Source organism: Danio rerio, chromosome 22 (assembly GCF_049306965.1).
Source record: "Danio rerio strain Tuebingen ecotype United States chromosome 22, GRCz12tu, whole genome shotgun sequence".
In the NCBI taxonomy this organism is placed as follows: Eukaryota; Metazoa; Chordata; class Actinopteri; order Cypriniformes; family Danionidae; genus Danio; species Danio rerio.
Genome location: NC_133197.1, coordinates 31,514,874 through 31,533,524, shown reverse-complemented (window position 1 = coordinate 31,533,524; position 18,651 = coordinate 31,514,874). Strand labels below are relative to the sequence as shown.

The 18,651-nt window shown below is 35.2% G+C and overlaps 2 protein-coding genes across 3 annotated transcripts in view; one reads left to right on the top strand and one right to left on the bottom strand.

The window, feature by feature from the left end:
• Window positions 1–4,174: 4,174 nt before the first annotated feature.
• On the bottom strand, window positions 4,175–7,574 carry bbip1 (BBSome interacting protein 1). Its single transcript, NM_001166123.1, has 3 exons — window positions 7,465–7,574; window positions 6,725–6,788; window positions 4,175–4,696 (listed from the first exon to the last, which is right to left on the bottom strand). The coding sequence occupies exons 2-3, from the start codon at window positions 6,768–6,770 to the stop codon at window positions 4,524–4,526; spliced, it is 219 nt and encodes a 72-aa protein (NP_001159595.1). The 5' UTR covers window positions 6,771–6,788; window positions 7,465–7,574; the 3' UTR covers window positions 4,175–4,523.
• A 3,189-nt stretch (window positions 7,575–10,763) lies between these two features.
• The window catches only part of shoc2 (SHOC2 leucine rich repeat scaffold protein), a 41,438-nt gene continuing 33,550 nt past the window's right edge, over window positions 10,764–18,651 (top strand). The window contains exon 1 of one of the 2 annotated variants that reach the window (XM_005161796.6): window positions 10,764–10,867. The gene's annotated coding sequence lies outside the window, so the exon portion shown is untranslated. 2 annotated transcript variants of the gene reach the window in all.

Below are 18,651 nucleotides of genomic sequence, written 5' to 3'. Positions count from 1 at the left end.
TTATGCTTCTTTAAAAGGACGGTTGCTATCAAGTTGCTAAATGGGACTACAGGCAGTGTTGGAGACATTATACTTCATTGAGCTGATCTGGTCTGGAATACAGCTCGCTTGCGTTGGGCATTTGGATTTGTCTGTTATTTAGGTATTTTCATGAATAGTATTTTATAGTTTGCAGTATTATACTAATTGGGAAATCAGATTGTGAGTAGATAAATCCTTCACTTGTAAAGACAGATTCATTTTTTGTTCATTTATTTTAATGAAGAATATTATGAAGATACTGCTTACTAGTGCAGCCTGTCTCTGTCCTGCTCTCAGTAATGCAAACACATAGATATATACATTAGATGTCGCCTGGCCTATTGTTGTCTATTGGACGAAATGCGTCAATAGTGCCGCCATCTTACTACAGGGTAGCGGTCTTTTGAAATGAATGCGGGACCAAGGTACAGTGGAGGACTGTGGCCATCCAAAGCCAGAGATTTACACATATCTATGATCCAGAGTTTTCCTGGATGTTAGTATGTAATTTTTTTTTTTTAAATTACGAAAATTATAATTTTACATCACTTTTCTACATTGATGGATCAGTGATCGCACAGGCATTCCTGACAAAAAGCTTGTGTTTGTGTGTACAGAAATGTATTATTCACCCTCCCTGTTAAATTTGATCTGATCATGTCCTGAAACACAGCTCCTCTCCTGCTTTCTCTTCTCATACTGACGGAGGGAGCGATTCGTTTGTGAATGAATCCCCCGAACGACTCTTTCACAAGCCGACAATAATACTAGGTTCTGGCAGCGCAGCATCTCGTAGTCATATTTCTTTTGCATCGTTTGCTGATTTTATTCAACAAAACTAGCATAAGCCGAGTGTTTAGTGCGAGTTGGAGCTGCTTTGCCGTATGGTGAATGCAGTAAGTGACTGTTATCATCAATAACGTTACCTGATTAGCACAAAAGTTCAGAACATACAAAAACAGAAAAAAAAAACTTCATACTACCTATGAAATGTTCTGCTTTTGTGCTGTTTTCTTTGTTTGCTCGTTACTACACCCATAGACAGCGCTAAAGTCCCGCATCTTCACGTAATAACACTGTCTTCTAGTGCGGTTGAATGACATTTGTCCTGGGAGAACTGTACCAATGTGGCGGCGCTATTGACGCATATTTAGGGTCCCTATGCGATATCTAGTGTATATATCTATGATGCAAACGTGTGAATAAATGTGTAATATACAAGGTAATATACATAAAATACATGCATGTTAACTGTCATTTTAACATGATCAAGTGATTTTTCATCTTTTTTTCTTCATCTGAACACATTTAACTCTGTCATAACTGCAATATTTATACTCCTCCATAAAATGTGGATGTAAGGGCTGCTTTTCACTGTACTTTGTGAAAAAAGGGAATATTGAATGTTGTTCTGTGTCCATGATGGAACTTGCAGGCATTTAATAGACTCGTCCCTCACGCCTCATTTCTGTCGTCTGTTAAGGTAAGCAGGCTGTGTGCACGCGAGCGATACACTTATTTAAATATGTCTGATGATAATACTATGTAGGCAGATTTATACACAGTTTTAAAACTTTTACGACAACCGTAAAGCAAAACAGATGTATTTTCCACGTAAAATCTATCCAAAAGGCACATGGGTATATGTGTTTTTGCGTATTTATTTGTTTATAATATGTACATTGAATTATAATATAACAAACAGAGAGATTAACTCTTTGTCATGGACACAATTTCTAAACATAAGCTTCATATGAGTGTGTGTGAATGTGTGTGTGGATGTTTTCCAGAGATGGGTTGCGGCTGGAAGGGCATCCGCTGCGTAAAAACTTGCTGGATAAGTTGGCGGTTCATTCCGCTGTGGCGACCCCTGATTAATAAAGGGACTAAGCCGACAAGAAAATGAATGAAGTTGTCTGTAGCAGGGTGGTGCTGACATCACAGATGAGTGCCCTGAGGGCACTGTAGTCCACTGTAGTTTCGTATGAAGATTATCCGGCTGGACAAAAACGTGCAATAGTAATGAACAGTGTTTGAACACAGAGCTTATTATTTACAATCTTCGAAAAGCCTATAGGAAAATCCCATAGGAATTTTTACGAGGTAACCAGTTTTATGCTAGCAGCCGAATAGCCTACAAAGTGACGTCAAAGTTTCACCACAAAAAGTGGTGTTTCTGCCATAGATTGTAAAATAAACTTGCATAGCTTCAGATGCGCTCTGGCGGAGATGTTCACTGTTTCTAATAGCGATCTCTCAATAATATCCAGCTGCAAACTCAACCGCCATCAGATCGACGTTCTTCAACAGATTTAGGGTGTTTTACTGTATTTTACACTTGTGTGTATATTTTTCAATAGTAGATATTTCATAGTAGATACTATGTCAGATCAGTTTAAAGCAGTAGTTGCTCTTTTGCAATGTCCCTATCGTTCCAGATCCATCTGTGGTTCTCTTAGAATCAGTTTGAAATAAAAAATAAACACAATTATAGATAGTATAGTTTTATATATAATTAAATGTGAATAAAATTATATATTTGTTTATGAAATGCTAATAGAAAATAATAGAAGGCACAACAAATTTATTATATATATGTTATAATAATATAATAAGATATAATATAATGTAATATGATATAATAAAATATATTATAATAAAATATATTATAAAATATAATATAACAAAATAAAATATAATAAAATATAGGGGTGACGCAGTGGCGCAGTAGGTAGTGCTGTCGCCTCACAGCAAGAAGGTCGCTGGGCCACTGGTTTGAGCCTCAGCTCAGTTGGCGTTTCTCAGTGTGGAGTTTGCCTGTTCTCCCTGTGTTCGCGTGGGTTTCAAAATGAATGAATGAATGATAATAAAACAAATAATAAAACATAATATAATATAATGAAATATAATAAAATATAACATATTATTATATAATATAATATAAAAGGTCATATAATAAAGGTTAAAATAAGCATTTCATACAAACGTTTTAAAGCTAATGTCAGACAGGTGGGCCTTCAAAAGTTGATCGGAGAAAGAAGTGGGCCCTGCGGTGTAAAAGGTTGAGAAGCCCTGTTCTAAAGTATGGCTATATTTCACAAGAATTCTGACACAACAACGTGAAGCAGACGCTTTACAAAAGTTGCGTTTAAGGGGGAAACACTTCAAACTGGATGAAACATTAGAGGGCTCGTGGAGTCAACTTAAAGGCAGAGGAATGCACTGACAGCTCGCAATATCATTTAGCATTTTTACTGAGTACATTTGACACCAACACTCTGCTTTTAATATGATTGAGATAATACTCTGATTAAGAAGTCTACCATATATTACCCTGAAGGACCACCCGAGTCAAGAAATGCAGGAGGTTTTTTTTTTTTCCATTCGGCATGCGCTATCAAATTCCAATAAAACAACAACCAGGAGATGCAACATTAATTGTTTTATACTGAAACTTTTCTTCTAAAAGTGCTTCCTTGGTCTTATCTATATTTCTTTGCACGTTAAACACACGTCGGCCACAACAGGAAATATTAAAAAAATGCAACTGCGTTCATTTTTTTAAACGTGTTATATGTCAAAAACTAATCGCATGTGTTAACGCGTTCATTTTGACAGCATATATATGTGTAAATATATATATATATATATATATATATATATATATATATATATATATATATATATATATATATATATATATATGTGTGTGTGTGTATATATATATATATATATATATATATATATACACATACATACATACAGATTGTGACTTTTGAAAGTATTACAGCCCATTGTAAACGTTTATAACTACCATTCGTTGAGTCTCCCCGTGCAGTTTTATAGAACGCTTAAACCAGGAAGCTGCTTTGCCTGACGTTACACTTAACAAGTGATTAGTTGCCAAGCAGAAGTCAGTATGGATTTTACAGAGTAGATTCAAACAAGTCTCAACCTCAATCGGAATGAATGCTCCGTTTCTAATTAAATGAGTAATTTTTTAATATTTAACAAATACAAAGTTTAAAAGAACAGCATTTATTTGCAATATATACTTATTGTCTTATAAGATTACAAATATTTTTACCAGTGCTTCCGACTGATTAAATGAATCCTCGATAAACACATTTAAAAATAATAATGAAAAAAGAAATATACTTTTAAAATATTTATTTAAATACAACATTTACAAAGTTGGACGTCTTTAAAAAAACTTGAAGAATAAACCCTGTGCATAATCCCAATCTCATGGATTAACTTTAATAACCATTTTATTTAACAAATGCCCACTTTCGAAATCACTTCAGTCGCTTTTAGCTATCTGATATCTGTAACATTTCTAAAAAATTGCTTGTTTTAATATTTATTTGAACACACAAATATTAATTAACCTCACGCGTAGATATGAATTCTACCAAACTCAAACCCTTGAATTCTGACTGACTATATTCAGCGTATGTGGTTGTGAATGAAGCGTGTACTTGATCCTTCAGAAGTGAACACTACTCTGCCTTCTCAGACGGCGGCTGCTCCTTCAAAGCCAGTTCCTGTTGTCTGATGATCTCCTGAGCATCTTTCTGCATCTTCTCCAGCTTCTCCAGAGTCACAGACTTCAGAGGCAGCAGTTTAGGTTTGCACAGGACCATAGTGGGAACATCCTCCATGGAAAGCTGACCTGCGCGACCAAACAATACATGCAATAAGTGTGTGTCTGTGTGTGTGTTTGCTACTATACAGCTGGACTTTTGTTGTTATTCTTAGTGGGGTTTTTGGTGTTATTCTTTGATTTTCAATTCAATTCATCTTTATTTCTATAGCGTTTTTACAATGTAGATTGTGTCAAAGCATCTTAACATAGAAGTTCTAAAAAATTGAAATCCAAGTTCCGTTTAGTTCAGTTCAGTGTGGCTTAAATTTCACTGCTGAAAGTCCAAATACTGAAGAGCAAAACCATTGATGTGCAGCTCCTCAAGTCCCAATATTAAAGAGATCTTAAAGGGATAGTTCAACCAAAAATGAAAAATCTGCCATCATTTACTCAACGTTTACTTGATTCAATCCTTTGGGAGTTCCTGTCTTCTGTTGAACGCAAAAGAAGGTATTTTGAAAAATGTTGGAAACCTGTAACCATTGACTTACATAGTATTTGTTTTACCTACTAAGGATGTCAATGGTAACCAGTTTTCAGCTTTCTTCAAAATATATATATATTTTTAACAGAATAATGATTTTGAACAACTTAAGGGAGAGTAAATATACGTGGTGTGACTACATTTTCATTTTTGGGTGAACTGTCCCTTTAAGAGTCCACTCGAAATTCTCAGTTTCTCTGGATTTGAGCTTTATAGTTGTATTTTTGAGTAAAATTTGTTTTATTCAGTAAACATTGATGTATTTTCCTTTTGAATTTTAACTAAAAGTGTCAAATGGAGCATTTATTTTGCACGATCGCCTCAGAGTAAGAAGGTTGCTGGTTTAAGCCCCGTCTAGGTCAGTTGGCGTTCCTTTGAAAAGTTTGCATGTTATCCCCGAGTTGGCGTGGGTTTCCTCTGGGTGCTCCGGTTTCCCTCACAGTCCAAAAACATGCAGTACAGGTGAATTGGGTCAGCTAAAATTGTTTGTAGTGTATGGGTGTGAATGAGTGTGTATGGAGGTTTCCCAGTGATGGGTTGCAGCTAGAAGGGCAACCGCTGCAAAAAACTTATGCTGGATAAGTTCGCAGTTCATTCCACTGTGGCATACCCAGATTAAAAAAGCTGAAAATTAATGAATAACAAAATGGTGTGATGTTTATTTTTTTTTATTTTAGACGTAATAAGAATGTTTTATAATATGAGATTTAAGGAATAAATCTGACCAATTCTCATTTTCTGGAGAAAAAAAAAGGCATTTTAATTTTAACAAATGACATTAATTTTAATATAATAAATGACCAAAATATATTTGACATTTTTTCAAAAAACAAAATAAATAACAACATTTTGTCTCAACATTTGATCTCATCTCAATCTAAACCTAGTAAATCCAGAAAAACTAAATTTTCATGTGGTCTCTCAATTTTGTCACTACTGTTTCTTGCTACTTGACTGGTTAAAATGTATTATTAAAATGCCTGAGAAGGAAGTATTGTTTAGTGTGATTATCATTCCCTTTTGTCCATTATCATATTGTTTTATAATTACACCTTATGAAAATAATGTTCAGTGTCTCAGATAAAGCTGTACGTTTAAGTCACTTTAACATACATTTAAAAACTTGCCGCACAAAATCTTCCCAAGTTCCTAATTAAAATAGTTTATTAAACTTTTGTATCTAAAAGAAAAGAAACTAAAAAAAATGAGGACATTCCCTCCCAAATCTCTAAAGCGCTGCCAAAGTTCCCAAGCGTGCTATATGTAACACATTATGAACATTCAATCTGTTTTACTTTTATAACGCAACATCAGTGCAAACTAAAATATAAGTAAACCAAAAAAAAAAACTATAAGTATTACTGTGATATTTCCATATTGATTTTGTTGATAGTTTAATTGAAATTATATAACAACAGTTATGTTTTTTTTATTATTTAAAACAGATTATTTTCTCAAGTTACCAGTCACTGGCAAGTGTGGCAGAATATTATCCTCGACTACAAGTTTGCTGGCAAAACAAAACAGCAGTAATGGTAAAACTACATTTAAAAAAAAACAAAAAAAAAAACCTTGTTTAGGCAGAACTTCTCGAAACATTGACTTCACCTCCGGCATTGTGCTTCAGTAAGACACCTGTTAATGGAGAGCAAAAGATCATCATTATATGCATTAATATAAATGATTTCATTGATATCCGAGTAAATGTAAATTCTCCCACACACATTTGGAAACGAGACCACTTGAATTTTATTCATCCCCCCACAATACCAATGTTTTAACTTCAGAAGAGTTAAAAAAAGACATTTTGGTGGAAAAGCTGATTTTTTTTAAAAGCAAAAAGTAACAACTTTTACTACTATTATATTTATTCTGTTGAATCTAAAGAAAAAGCTTTAAATTACAACAACAACGTTATGAAACAAATATAAACACATACTCATATATGTTTATTTATTTGAGTATGTGTTGATATTTGTTTCATAATTTGTTTCATGTTGTCATTTAAAGCTTTTTGCGTGTGTGTGGTGTGTGTGCGTGTGTGTGTGTGTTATATATATATATATATATATATATATATATATATATATATATATATATATATATATATATATATATATATATATATACCCAGTGCAATGAAACCTACTTAGTCAACATTATCACATAAAGATGTATAAAAACGTCTTAAACGCTAATCAAACTCTTATGTTAATTCCGAGGTAAAACACAAATGTAAAACGTTTTGCAGCACCAGCTATTTTCTATTATCGTAGCGAGTAACAAAAAGCGGTAGAAGGAAGAATGTTACCTGTGATAAACCACAATTATATCTCTGTGTGTTGATAATAAGCTGTAAATAAACACAAGCGTCTACTATACTTCGGTTGACGGATTTACCGTTTATCTCATCAGCTGTTTTACGTACTTCCGGTTCCGCAAAACAACGGGTCGCTGCCGCCGCCTAGCGACATTGACGGGCTATCACACACAAACAAAAACCCATATAGAATGGAAAGGTCAGAATTGAGAGGTGTCTGGATGCAGACCTGGTGCAGAGCAATCTGAGCGGCGTCTAATGCTCTTTAATGCGCTCACCTAACCCACCCCTAATCTTACCCGTCGTAGTGACGTCATTTACTCTATTGAGTGCATTGTGTCTGACATTGCATCGTTGAGTGATGCAATCTCAGCTTGCATTATAAAGGCTGCAGATACTATGGCGTCAACAATATGAAAGCATGGATCCATCCTGCCTTGTATCAACGGTTCATGCTGGTGGTGTAGTGGTGTCATAGAATGAATAAATAAATAAATAAATAAATAGCATACAATACAATATACAGTTGAAGTCAGAATTATTAGCCCTCCTTTAATTTTTTTCTCTTTTTTAAAATATTTTCCAAATTATTTTTAACGGAGCAAGGACATTTTCACAATATTCATAATATAAAAAAATCTCTGTATTTTTTCTTCTGGAGAAAGTCTTAATTGTTTTATTTCGACTAGAATAAAAACAGTTTTTAACTTTTTAAACCTATTTTAGGGTCAAAATTATTAGCCTCTTCGAGCATTTATTTTTTCGACTGTCTACAGAACAAACCATCATTATACAATAACTTTTCTAAGTACCCTAACCTGCCTAGTTAACCTAATTAACCTAGTTAAGCCTTTAAATGTCACTTTAAGCTGTATAGAAGTGTCTTGGAAAATATCTAGTCAAATAATATTTACTGTCATCATGGCAAAGATAAAATAAATCAGTTATTAGAGATGAGCTATTAAAACTATTATGTTTAGAAATGTGGTGAAAAAAATCTTCTATCTGTTAAACAGAAATTGGGGGGAAAATTAACAGGGGTATATGGTATATACCAGAAAAGTACATTATCTGTCTCTGAAATAAGAACATAAAAACAGTTAATGGAAAGTATTTTATCCCAAAAATGTCTAAAATTGACTGATGATTTATTTCTGTGAATTGTTCTGTAAAGGAATATGTCATTCATTTGGTTCTCAGATTTTTGTTCTTCATTAAAAATTTGCCCTTGTCATTGCCCTTGTTCTCAGCCAAATTTGTAATGCTAAAAATTATTAAGGTATATATATATATATATATATATATATATATATATATATATATATATATATATATATATATATATATATATATATATATATATTTGTTTAGAGAACAAAATTAAAAATAGCTAGTTTAAATTGTAATCATTCACATCAGTTGATCAAAAACATTAAATTATAAATAAATTCTACAAATAAATACTACGGATATATGATACAAATAAATGTGTCCCCATGTTTCTGTCAGTCCTGTAACATTAGCATTAAATTTAACACAAAGTGCGTACAATACACCTTTAGAGCTGTGACTTGGAAGTGACATCATTTGATGGAGGAGAGGCTGACAGTGATCATCAAGGATGCAGTCTGTCATTGAGTTGTATGATTTTATGCTTTTTTGAGGATGACAAGCTTAAATCAGGCCTTGTCACATTTTTTATAAGTGAAAATTTATGTTTCTGGTAGAATGTCCCATATATATGTACACACACACACACACACACACACACACACACACACACACACACACACACACACACACACACACACACACACACACACACACACACACACACACACACAGTTGAAGTCAGAATTATTAACCCCCCCCCCCCCTATTATTATTTTTTTTTTAAATATTACCCAAATTATGTGTAATATATATATATATATATATATATATATATATATATATATATATATATATATATATATATATATATATATATATATATATATATATATATATATATATATATATATTATTGGCCCTTTAAGCTATTTTTTCAATAGTCTACAGAACAAACCATAACTTGCCAATTACCCTAACCTGCCTAGTTAACCTAATTAACCTAGTTAAGCCTTTAAATGTGCTTTAAGCTGAATAGAAGTTTTTTGAAAAATATCTAGTCAAATGTCAAATATTAAAACTATTATGTTTAGAAATGTGCTAAAAAAATTCTCTGTTAAACAGAAATTGGGCAAAAAATAAACAGGAGGGCGAATAATTCAGGGGGGCTAATGATTCTCTGCAATTATGAAAAGGAGAGTTAAGTTTTTAAAAACGGTGATATTTACTCTACACATTGATTATTTACCCAAGGTTCCATCATGTTTCTTTGATTAAATAATGATATATACACACACACACACACACACACACACACACACACACACACACACACACACACACACACACACACACACATGTCTGACTGAATAAACAATCTCTAGATTAAAAATACATATTATAATTATACTTATTATTAATAATTGAACAAACGAACAATAAACTTTAAAACGAACAACTCTTTCTTAAAGTATTTATTACTATATAATTCTTACAGCTAAATAAAATTGTGTTTGACGTAGGCCTATTTGTTTAATCTGCGTTTGAAATTATTTGCTGCCAGTGTAGACTGCATCAAATAATATAGCCTAATATAATTATTATTATATTATAAAGTAATTACTATATATATATATTATAATATATACTTGTCATTTGTCATATCATATACTATAATATATAATATTATCCCCATTGCGTAAAGATTTTTGAGTGTTTAGAGTGTGCTACATAAGGAATTATTATTATTATCATCATCATTATTATTATTATTATTATTATTATTATTATTACTATTATCATCATTATAAAATTATAATTACAATTATATTATTATATTTTATTAGCTTTGGATTATCATATTTAAATAAATTATATAATCATAAATATCATATTCAATTACTTTAAAAAAAAAAAAAAAAGCTCATTCCTGGACGGTTGTTATAATTAATAATGGTGTGCATATGTTGCAGTGTTTTGACCACATTATTTGCAGCGTTCCGTATCCTTAAACAGTTGCACTTTTAGCGACAGAAAATACATATTTGGGTTATTCTGTTTCGTGGCAATTCGTCCATTTCTCTTCTCTCTCTCTCTCTCCACTGAGGACTCCCATGGCATTTTATTGCGTCCGATATTTCCCAAACACAAATAAACCGGAGCTCCAGAAGTCTCGTGACGCGTCGGTACTGCGTGAGTGTGACGCGCGTCGGGGAAGGAGAGCGCGCTGCAGCACTGCTGGAAAGGAGGAGGAAACAGGGATGGCGGAGTCACACCTCTGAAGGTAAAGCATTTTCACGGCTCTCCGCGGCTCACAGTCGCACCTTCCGCGGCGCGGGGTTTGTGTTCGGCCCGGGGAGACTCCACGGTGGGCGGTCGACGCGCGCTAGACGCACCGCTGTCCGTGTCCGGTGCCTCTGAAAGCACTCTTTTGTTCAGTCCCGGAATGGCCGCTGCTTTATGTGTGTGTTGAATGTGTTTTCTATTTTTTACGTATTCCGTAGGCTTGAGAAAAGAAAGAGGAGGGATTGTGCGTGTATGTGCGGGGGAATGAGGAGAAAGGTGCCGCGGAAGCCAAGTATGCGCGCGGAATGCGACAGTAAACAAAAGAGTGATTTGTCCCAAAATGGTCATAGAGTCAGAGTCAACAAAGCTTTATTGGCGTGATAGTTAACATTTACGACACTGCGAAAGCGTATTAGATTACACACATGCATATTTAACAAAATACAAATGAAGTTGAGGTGAATGTAGCGTGAAGAAAGAGAGACTTGGTTGAGAAATAAAAGGCAAGGAAATATACCTTTATCAGTGTCAGTTCATCAGACAGAGCACGACTGCTGCTGCGCGCTCACGCACACTCTAGCGATTCGTGAACGAATTGTTCTGTTGACTCGGATCTTTTCAGTGATTCGATTAAACTGTATACAGAGAATTGCACTGAAATTCCATACTTAAATACTATAACTATGTAGTCTAACTGGAAGGGCATTAGCTGTGTAAAATCTGTACTGGATAAGTTGTCGGTTAATTTTGCTGTGGTGACCCCTAATAAATAAATGGACTAAGCAGAAGAAAAATGAATGAATGAACTATGTAGTCCATCTATTTACAAAAAGGCATGTCTTATTACACAAACCTTATTAAAGATCAATTACTTATTTACTTTTCTGACAAGATTTTGAAATGCACATCTGATTCACACGTTGCTAAGGCCAGGGGAAAGGATATGAGCTGATGCTGGCTGTCAGGACACTTGATAATGGCAAATATGGTACATTGGGATCACCACACAAATCTTTTAGATTAGATTAGATTAGATTAGATTAGATTCAACTTTATTGTCATTACACATGTACAAGTACAATGCAACAAAATGCAGATTAGGTCTAACTAGCAGTGCATTTGCAGCAAGTGCAGGATACAGGTATAAGTTATAAAGTGCTATTATAGGAAAACTATGGTGATATTTACAGATAGATGTACTATCAACATTTTATACAGGTTGTATTAGCTATGAACAGAGATTTACAATAAATATATGTACAGATTGCTATTAATAATCAGAAGTGTCCAGATAGATAAACATAACTGCAAATGTACATGTACAGTAGGTGTGTACATAATTACAAATGTCCATGTGCAGAGGGTATATACAGTCCAAATAAGTAAATCAGTGCAATGTAGTGCAATGAATATGTGCAAATCTCAAATGTGCAATATTAAACAGGGCAGTGATAGTGAGGAGTAGAAGTTAGAGGAGAGTGAGGGTGTATTGGGGGGCAAAAGAGTCAGTGAGGGGCAGAGTTCAAGAGGGAGACAGCTCTGGGGAAAAAGCTGTTCCTCAGTCTGCTGGTTTTTGTCCGGGGGAACCTAAAGCGCCTGTCGGAAGGCAGTAGTGTCCTTAAGAATACTGCGTGCTCGGCGCAGATAGTGTTTCTTCTGGATGTCCTCAATGGCTGGCAGTGTGGTCCCCGTGATGCGTTGGGCAGTTTTTACTACCCGCTGCAGCGCCTTACGCTCAGCAATAGAGCAGCTTCCATACCAGACTGTGACGCAGTTGGTCAGGATGCTCTCTATTGTGCAGCGGTAGAAGTTCACCAAGACGGCTGATGAAAGCTGGTTCTTCTGAAGTTGCCTTAAAAAGAATAGGCGCTGGTGAGCCTACTTGACCAGGCTGGAGGTGTTGGTGGTCCAGGAAAGCTCCTTTGAGATGTGGGTCCCCAGAAACTTGAAGGATGAGACCGGCTCATAGGCTATTCGATTTGTATTTATAACATAGAGATGTAGCAGTCACAAAGTGCTTTTTTAAATTGTTTACCAATTGGCCTAAACAATTTGATCACAAATCAAACTGCACTTTATTTTGAACTCATTTGAAGACTATATGGAATACAAAAAAGGGACTTTGACTGATTGGATCTGACCCTTTGACTTTATTTATTATTTTTTATTTAAATGTATCTATTGATTGGCTTATTACCTGATGGTACACTTGCAAAAATTCAGGTAAATGTTTTGCAGGTAGATAAAGCCCCTTTCACACATTCAGACCTTTCCGTAAAATTGGCGTTAATTTTCCGGAAAGGTCTGCATGTGTGAACAGGTCTTTTTTGAAAATACCGGTAAATTCGTTATGGCTATTTTCCAGAAAGAGAAATTGTAACATTACTGGTAATTTGCCGGAATGCTGCGTTGTGTGAATGCAGAAGGTAGATTGCCGGAAAGAGCGCGTGCACGTCTAGAACGTGCTGACGTTTGACGTCTGCTTTAGCCAATCAGAACAGTCAGTCGCATTTACGTCCGCGCGGTTTATGAGAATAAAAGCCTTTGAATATTTTCCCAGACACATTTAGCTGCTAGAAGTTAGACAGATAATGTTTATATGTTCTTCTTAATGCCAACTGTGTAAATAATCATCGATAAGATGCTTATGAGAAGCCGCTGTTTGTTTACCTTCAAGCTTTGCGTGTGCCTGTGAAACAGCACGTGAGCGCCAGCACACACACATATTATGAACATCTCGACATGCGAAAGTGTTTCTCTATATGTTTTCATTGGAGTTGTTTAAAATACTGATCCATCCACAGAGTGTGTGATGTAGTCAAATATTTACGAATACAAGCCCAGCCGTTTAAAGCTCCTTTCTGGTTAATGATGTCAGAATTTACCTGTATTTTGGAATGGATGTGTGAACGGTCTTTTCTGGAAAAATTCCGTAACGTCCTCGCCTGTGTGAACAGCGCTTTTTTAAATATACCGTTAAAGTATTTTCGGAAATTTTCCAGATATTTACCAGTATCACTGTGTGAAATGGGCATTAGAGATTAGAGAAAAAAGAAAGAACAAGAGTTTGAGAAAGTTGACAGAATTTACATTTTTTGTGAACTATCGCTTTAAGCTTAAAATGTGACAGAATTGTTACTTTAGGATGAACTCAGGGTGCGAATTACACTGAGGATAAAAATTCACTCTGATCTGTATTTTAAATAATAATGTTAATAATTAAAATAATAGACATAATTTTGACCACCTCTATAACAGTTCATACCATTAGCCGCATTTCCACTGTCGGGCAGTGCGAGCCAGGGCTTTTATCGGACTGGGACATGCATGCCAATAGCCCAGGAGCATGAGCAGTGAGGCTGAAATCAGATCACGTTTCCACTGTCAGGCTAGTACCTCGCAGTGTGTCACCCAAATCAAATGTCACACTAAAAAGACCCCTAGCCTATAAGGTATTTTATGGAATTACGAGGCTGAATCCAGCTTCTTATTCGCAGCTTCTTATTGACACTATCCGGTCCACCTTAAAAACTGTGACGCTTCCGTTTTTCAGCTTCTTATTCCCGCTCATTTTTGGGACAGGCCTCTTTATGGATTATCTTAAAATAACCAGCTATATGTTTTTTTATGTCTCTTATTTATTTATTTTTTGCCGCATGTACTTGTGTACGATCGGAAAACTAGTTTAATGACGGCATGCCATCTTTACCAGACTTGCGCAAAGTCCACCTCTCCTTTCACTCCGTCCCGAGGCCATAGCTGGCCCTCTTTGGCCCAAGGTATTAGACGGGCCGAAAAAAGCCCAGCCACTGGCCCTGAGGAAGCCCCGCTTGCGCACGATCAGGCCCTGGAAGTGACAGTGGAAACGCGACTGGCCTTGGCTCACACATTAGGCACGATAGTAGAAACGCGTCTATTGTGAATGCATAATTGCACCAATCAGTCCATGCAGAAAAAAAGTTATCAGCAGTCTTAAATCAGCAGATTTAGAGCAGAGATAGACACCAAAGAGTTCACAAAACCTGAAGAAAACTATGTTTTCTCATTAAATAGATGTTTGTTTGTACATATTGCCTAAAATAAACGGACTGTTTGTATAGTTTGTCCTAAAGTAAGCCGAAATAGCTCATCAGGTCAGAATACACTAAATATTCAAAACACTGAAAATAAATAAAAACATACATTTGATTCACTGAATCATGTAAACTAACATTACCAAAAAAGTTGACCTCATCCCGATCGTCAATGTATAATTCGCACACATGGTGAACTATCCCTTTAAAAGAACAGCCGATGCTATTCAAATCGATTCTTCAGAACGAACTGCTCGAAAGAGTCGACTCGCGGCCTCTCCGAGTCTGACGCACGCGCACCCGCGTGCACCCGCTGCGGATTGAGCTCTTCCCGCTTTGAGCTCGAGCTCTGCCAGAGTGCCGTTAGGCGGATGACAGTTTGTTTTCACAGAGGGCCTGTCTGAAGAGAACAACGAGCTTTTACACCCCCAGACACGGGAATTTAACCGCTTCTCGTCAAGATGAGACGGCTTATTCCAAAATGTACGCGTTTGGTGAGAAGTGTGAGGTGACATTTGTGTTTACCATGTTTTTGTTTGTGTGAGCTCGCGCAGGGCTAATGCTACTAGCCTGTTAGCCACATCTGAAGGGTGGCTAATGCTAACAGACAGATTTCCTTAGCCAGCTTTCAAGCTATCCGTGTGTGTTGTCATATGTCACGACATTGTGAGTATGCTGTTGGTGTTTTTTCGTTATTTTTGCTTTTGTAATCTGTGTAATGTTAGTCAGTGTTAGTGACAGTTTATGTGGGGTTTTGTGCTTTAACAGTTGAAAATGGCTAGCTGGTTAGCCGATCAAAACAGACGCTTGGCTCTCTGAATCTTTTCACACTTCAGAATTGTATTGCTGATCGTTAAAATGTTTAATTATTTAACATTTAAACGTGTTGTTGGTTAATAATATGGCTATTGGTGTAAGAAACTAGATATTGGTGGCTTTGCCTGAGTGTTTTATATAATTAGGTCTTGAATTTATAATCATACACGTTTATTAGAAGTTATTTATCTTCTCCAAAGCTTTTTATTGAATTTGCTATGGGTTTGTTGTCAATGTGTCTTGTGTTAGTTGGGAAAGACTGCAACATTGCATAGCTTGTCACTCAAATAAGTGTTAAATCTGCCAGTTGCTTGAGAGATTTTTTTTTTGTCCTGTGAAATTTTTGCTTAGATCTCAGCTCTGTACAGTTTCGACTTTGTGCTTGTGTGTTATTTCAAGTTTGTGTGCAAGTGCATTTGTAACCCACTTTGGTGGAATGCGGGTTTGTTGGCCTTGTTTTGAAGCAGATATCCTATAGTAAAGCATTGTCAGATACTGTAGCTAAATAAGCATATTATGAACAAACTGACTACAATGTAAAACCCACACATTTTAATAAAAATACCAGTTGAAAAAGTGTGCTGTACACAGTAGAACTTACTTTCTTTGAAAATGCAACTTATACATTAATGTATATTTTTGTGTGGTATTATGTGACAACACAAATACAAGTATAGTAAAAAAGCAAAGCAACTGGGATAGTTAAAGGCTTTTTTTCTAATGCACACTTTTACGCCAGTCTTACAAAATATGTGACACTTTTACCTCAATAGTTGCAGGGTGCCTTAAAATGTCTTAAGTCTCAAAGTCAAAGTTTTAGGCCTCAAAAAGTCTTGAATTTACTAAAATATTGTTTTGTAGATCTTTAATCTTTTTTTTAAACGTGTCTTAATTTTTCTTTGTTCATGCATTGCTACCCAATCTGGCCAACAACCATTAAACAATCCATCTCAATAAAACTTTAAACTTTTTTTTCAAAAAGGTAATTTTTGAGGTAATTTTACTCTATTTACCATAAGGGTTTAATTATTTTTATAACAAATAACATTTGTTTGAAAGTGCTCCAAGTATTTACTTCTGAGGACACTGACATGAGATGCATTTCCCTACAACGGCATAACTCATTGCTGCACTATCATAGTACGTTTGGGGGGAAAAAACAATGTAGTTACAACTGTTTCCCAAAACCATGGTTTTTCTGTCGCAGATCCAGCATAAAACTTTATTAAGAAATGAAGAAAAGTTCTACATGATGTTTTGTTTTATTATTATTAAATAGGATTTAAAAAAATTTTATTTATCGTGAAAGTGTACTATTTCAATTGGACACATTTAAACCACTGCAGAAATGTTGTAATCAACAGGCCCATGTCATATACAGTACAGATACATTTCTTAATGAATAACCTATAAATCAAAAACATTAATGGATACTATATTTTTTGTTTTCACAAGCTTTTGGGACATAATGTATATTCCGCTTTTAATTAATAGGTCACCTATAGCTTTAGTGATGAACCATGGCTGTGTTCAAAATGGCATAAATGTTTTCAACGTGCACTGCAAAGGTAATGCAGTTGTCAATATTAAGATTGCTAAACCTGAACTTTAAAAATACTTTGAAAGCAATATACACCTAAGAGAGATGACTTTAATGTAGGGTTGTAACGGTATGAATTTTTCACGGTATGATAATCGTCTAAAACAATACCACGGTTTGACGGTTTCGCGGTATACGGTATGTTACAAATGTTACAAAATAATAGAACAGTGAAGCAAATTTGACTTTTTCCATATAATATATTTTTAGTTACTATAAACAACACCACTTACAATGAACAAATAAAAATAAGAAAATAATAAATAATGTGTCAAAGTCCAAATAAAGTCCAAATAAACATGGTGCAAATCCTTAGTAAAAAATAGATATAAATATTTACTATACTATAAATAGTTACATAACGAAACTAGATTCAATATGGAACATCCTTAGGTTCTATGTGCCAGCATGGATTTGGATGTGGTTGTATGCAATGCAGACAAACAGCTGCATCTTCATTTGCGTCTTTTGAAAACAGCAAGAGCAGCAGTTCGTCTTTGCTGTGTCACTGTTTTGTCATGTTTCTGTGCTGCTGTGCATGCAAAAGTACTTAGTATGAGAATTATTTCATGCAAAACTTTTTTTTTTTTTGCGTTTTATTTAGCCGCGCATAAATGTATGCCTATCTCTCATTCCGTGTTGTTCAAAAAGCTTGGTCCACAAACAAAAGCGAAACCTATGCTTATTGGTTGTGATATAGCGAGTTTGAACCAATCTGGGCATGGAGGAGGGACAATGCATCAATGTATCATGTCTGATTTGTCCGGAGACACAGTGACGAGCGTTTCTTTGTCAAATCAGCGTTGTCAAATGTTGATGACGTAACCGCACTGATTCCGGAGGCTCTGAAAGTCCGCGAATGTTATGTGATACATCACTGGAAAGCTGAGATTCTCTTCTTTATGCCAATCTTTGAATTGTATGAATCGGATCAGCGGATCAAAAGTTATTAAACATTTAAGAGCAATACTTATTTTTAGCCGCGGGCGGCTGTCTCGGTCTTTAATGGTTAAAACCGTTGATATGCAATTGTTCATGGTATGATAATCGTGCACGTTCAAATCGTGGTAAACCGTCATACCGGTATATTGTTACAACCCTACTTTAATGTTTTTTTTAATCACTCCAAGATTAAATGTTGGAAGGTTCGAAATGAATAGGGCATGGGGGGATAACTGGAAATAGAACACAGTCAGAAACTATGCTTCTAACTACAGCTCTAGAGGTGTAGTTGCAAACGTATAAGTTTGTGATGCAGTTTGCGAATGTTCGTTGTAATGACGGATTTAGGAA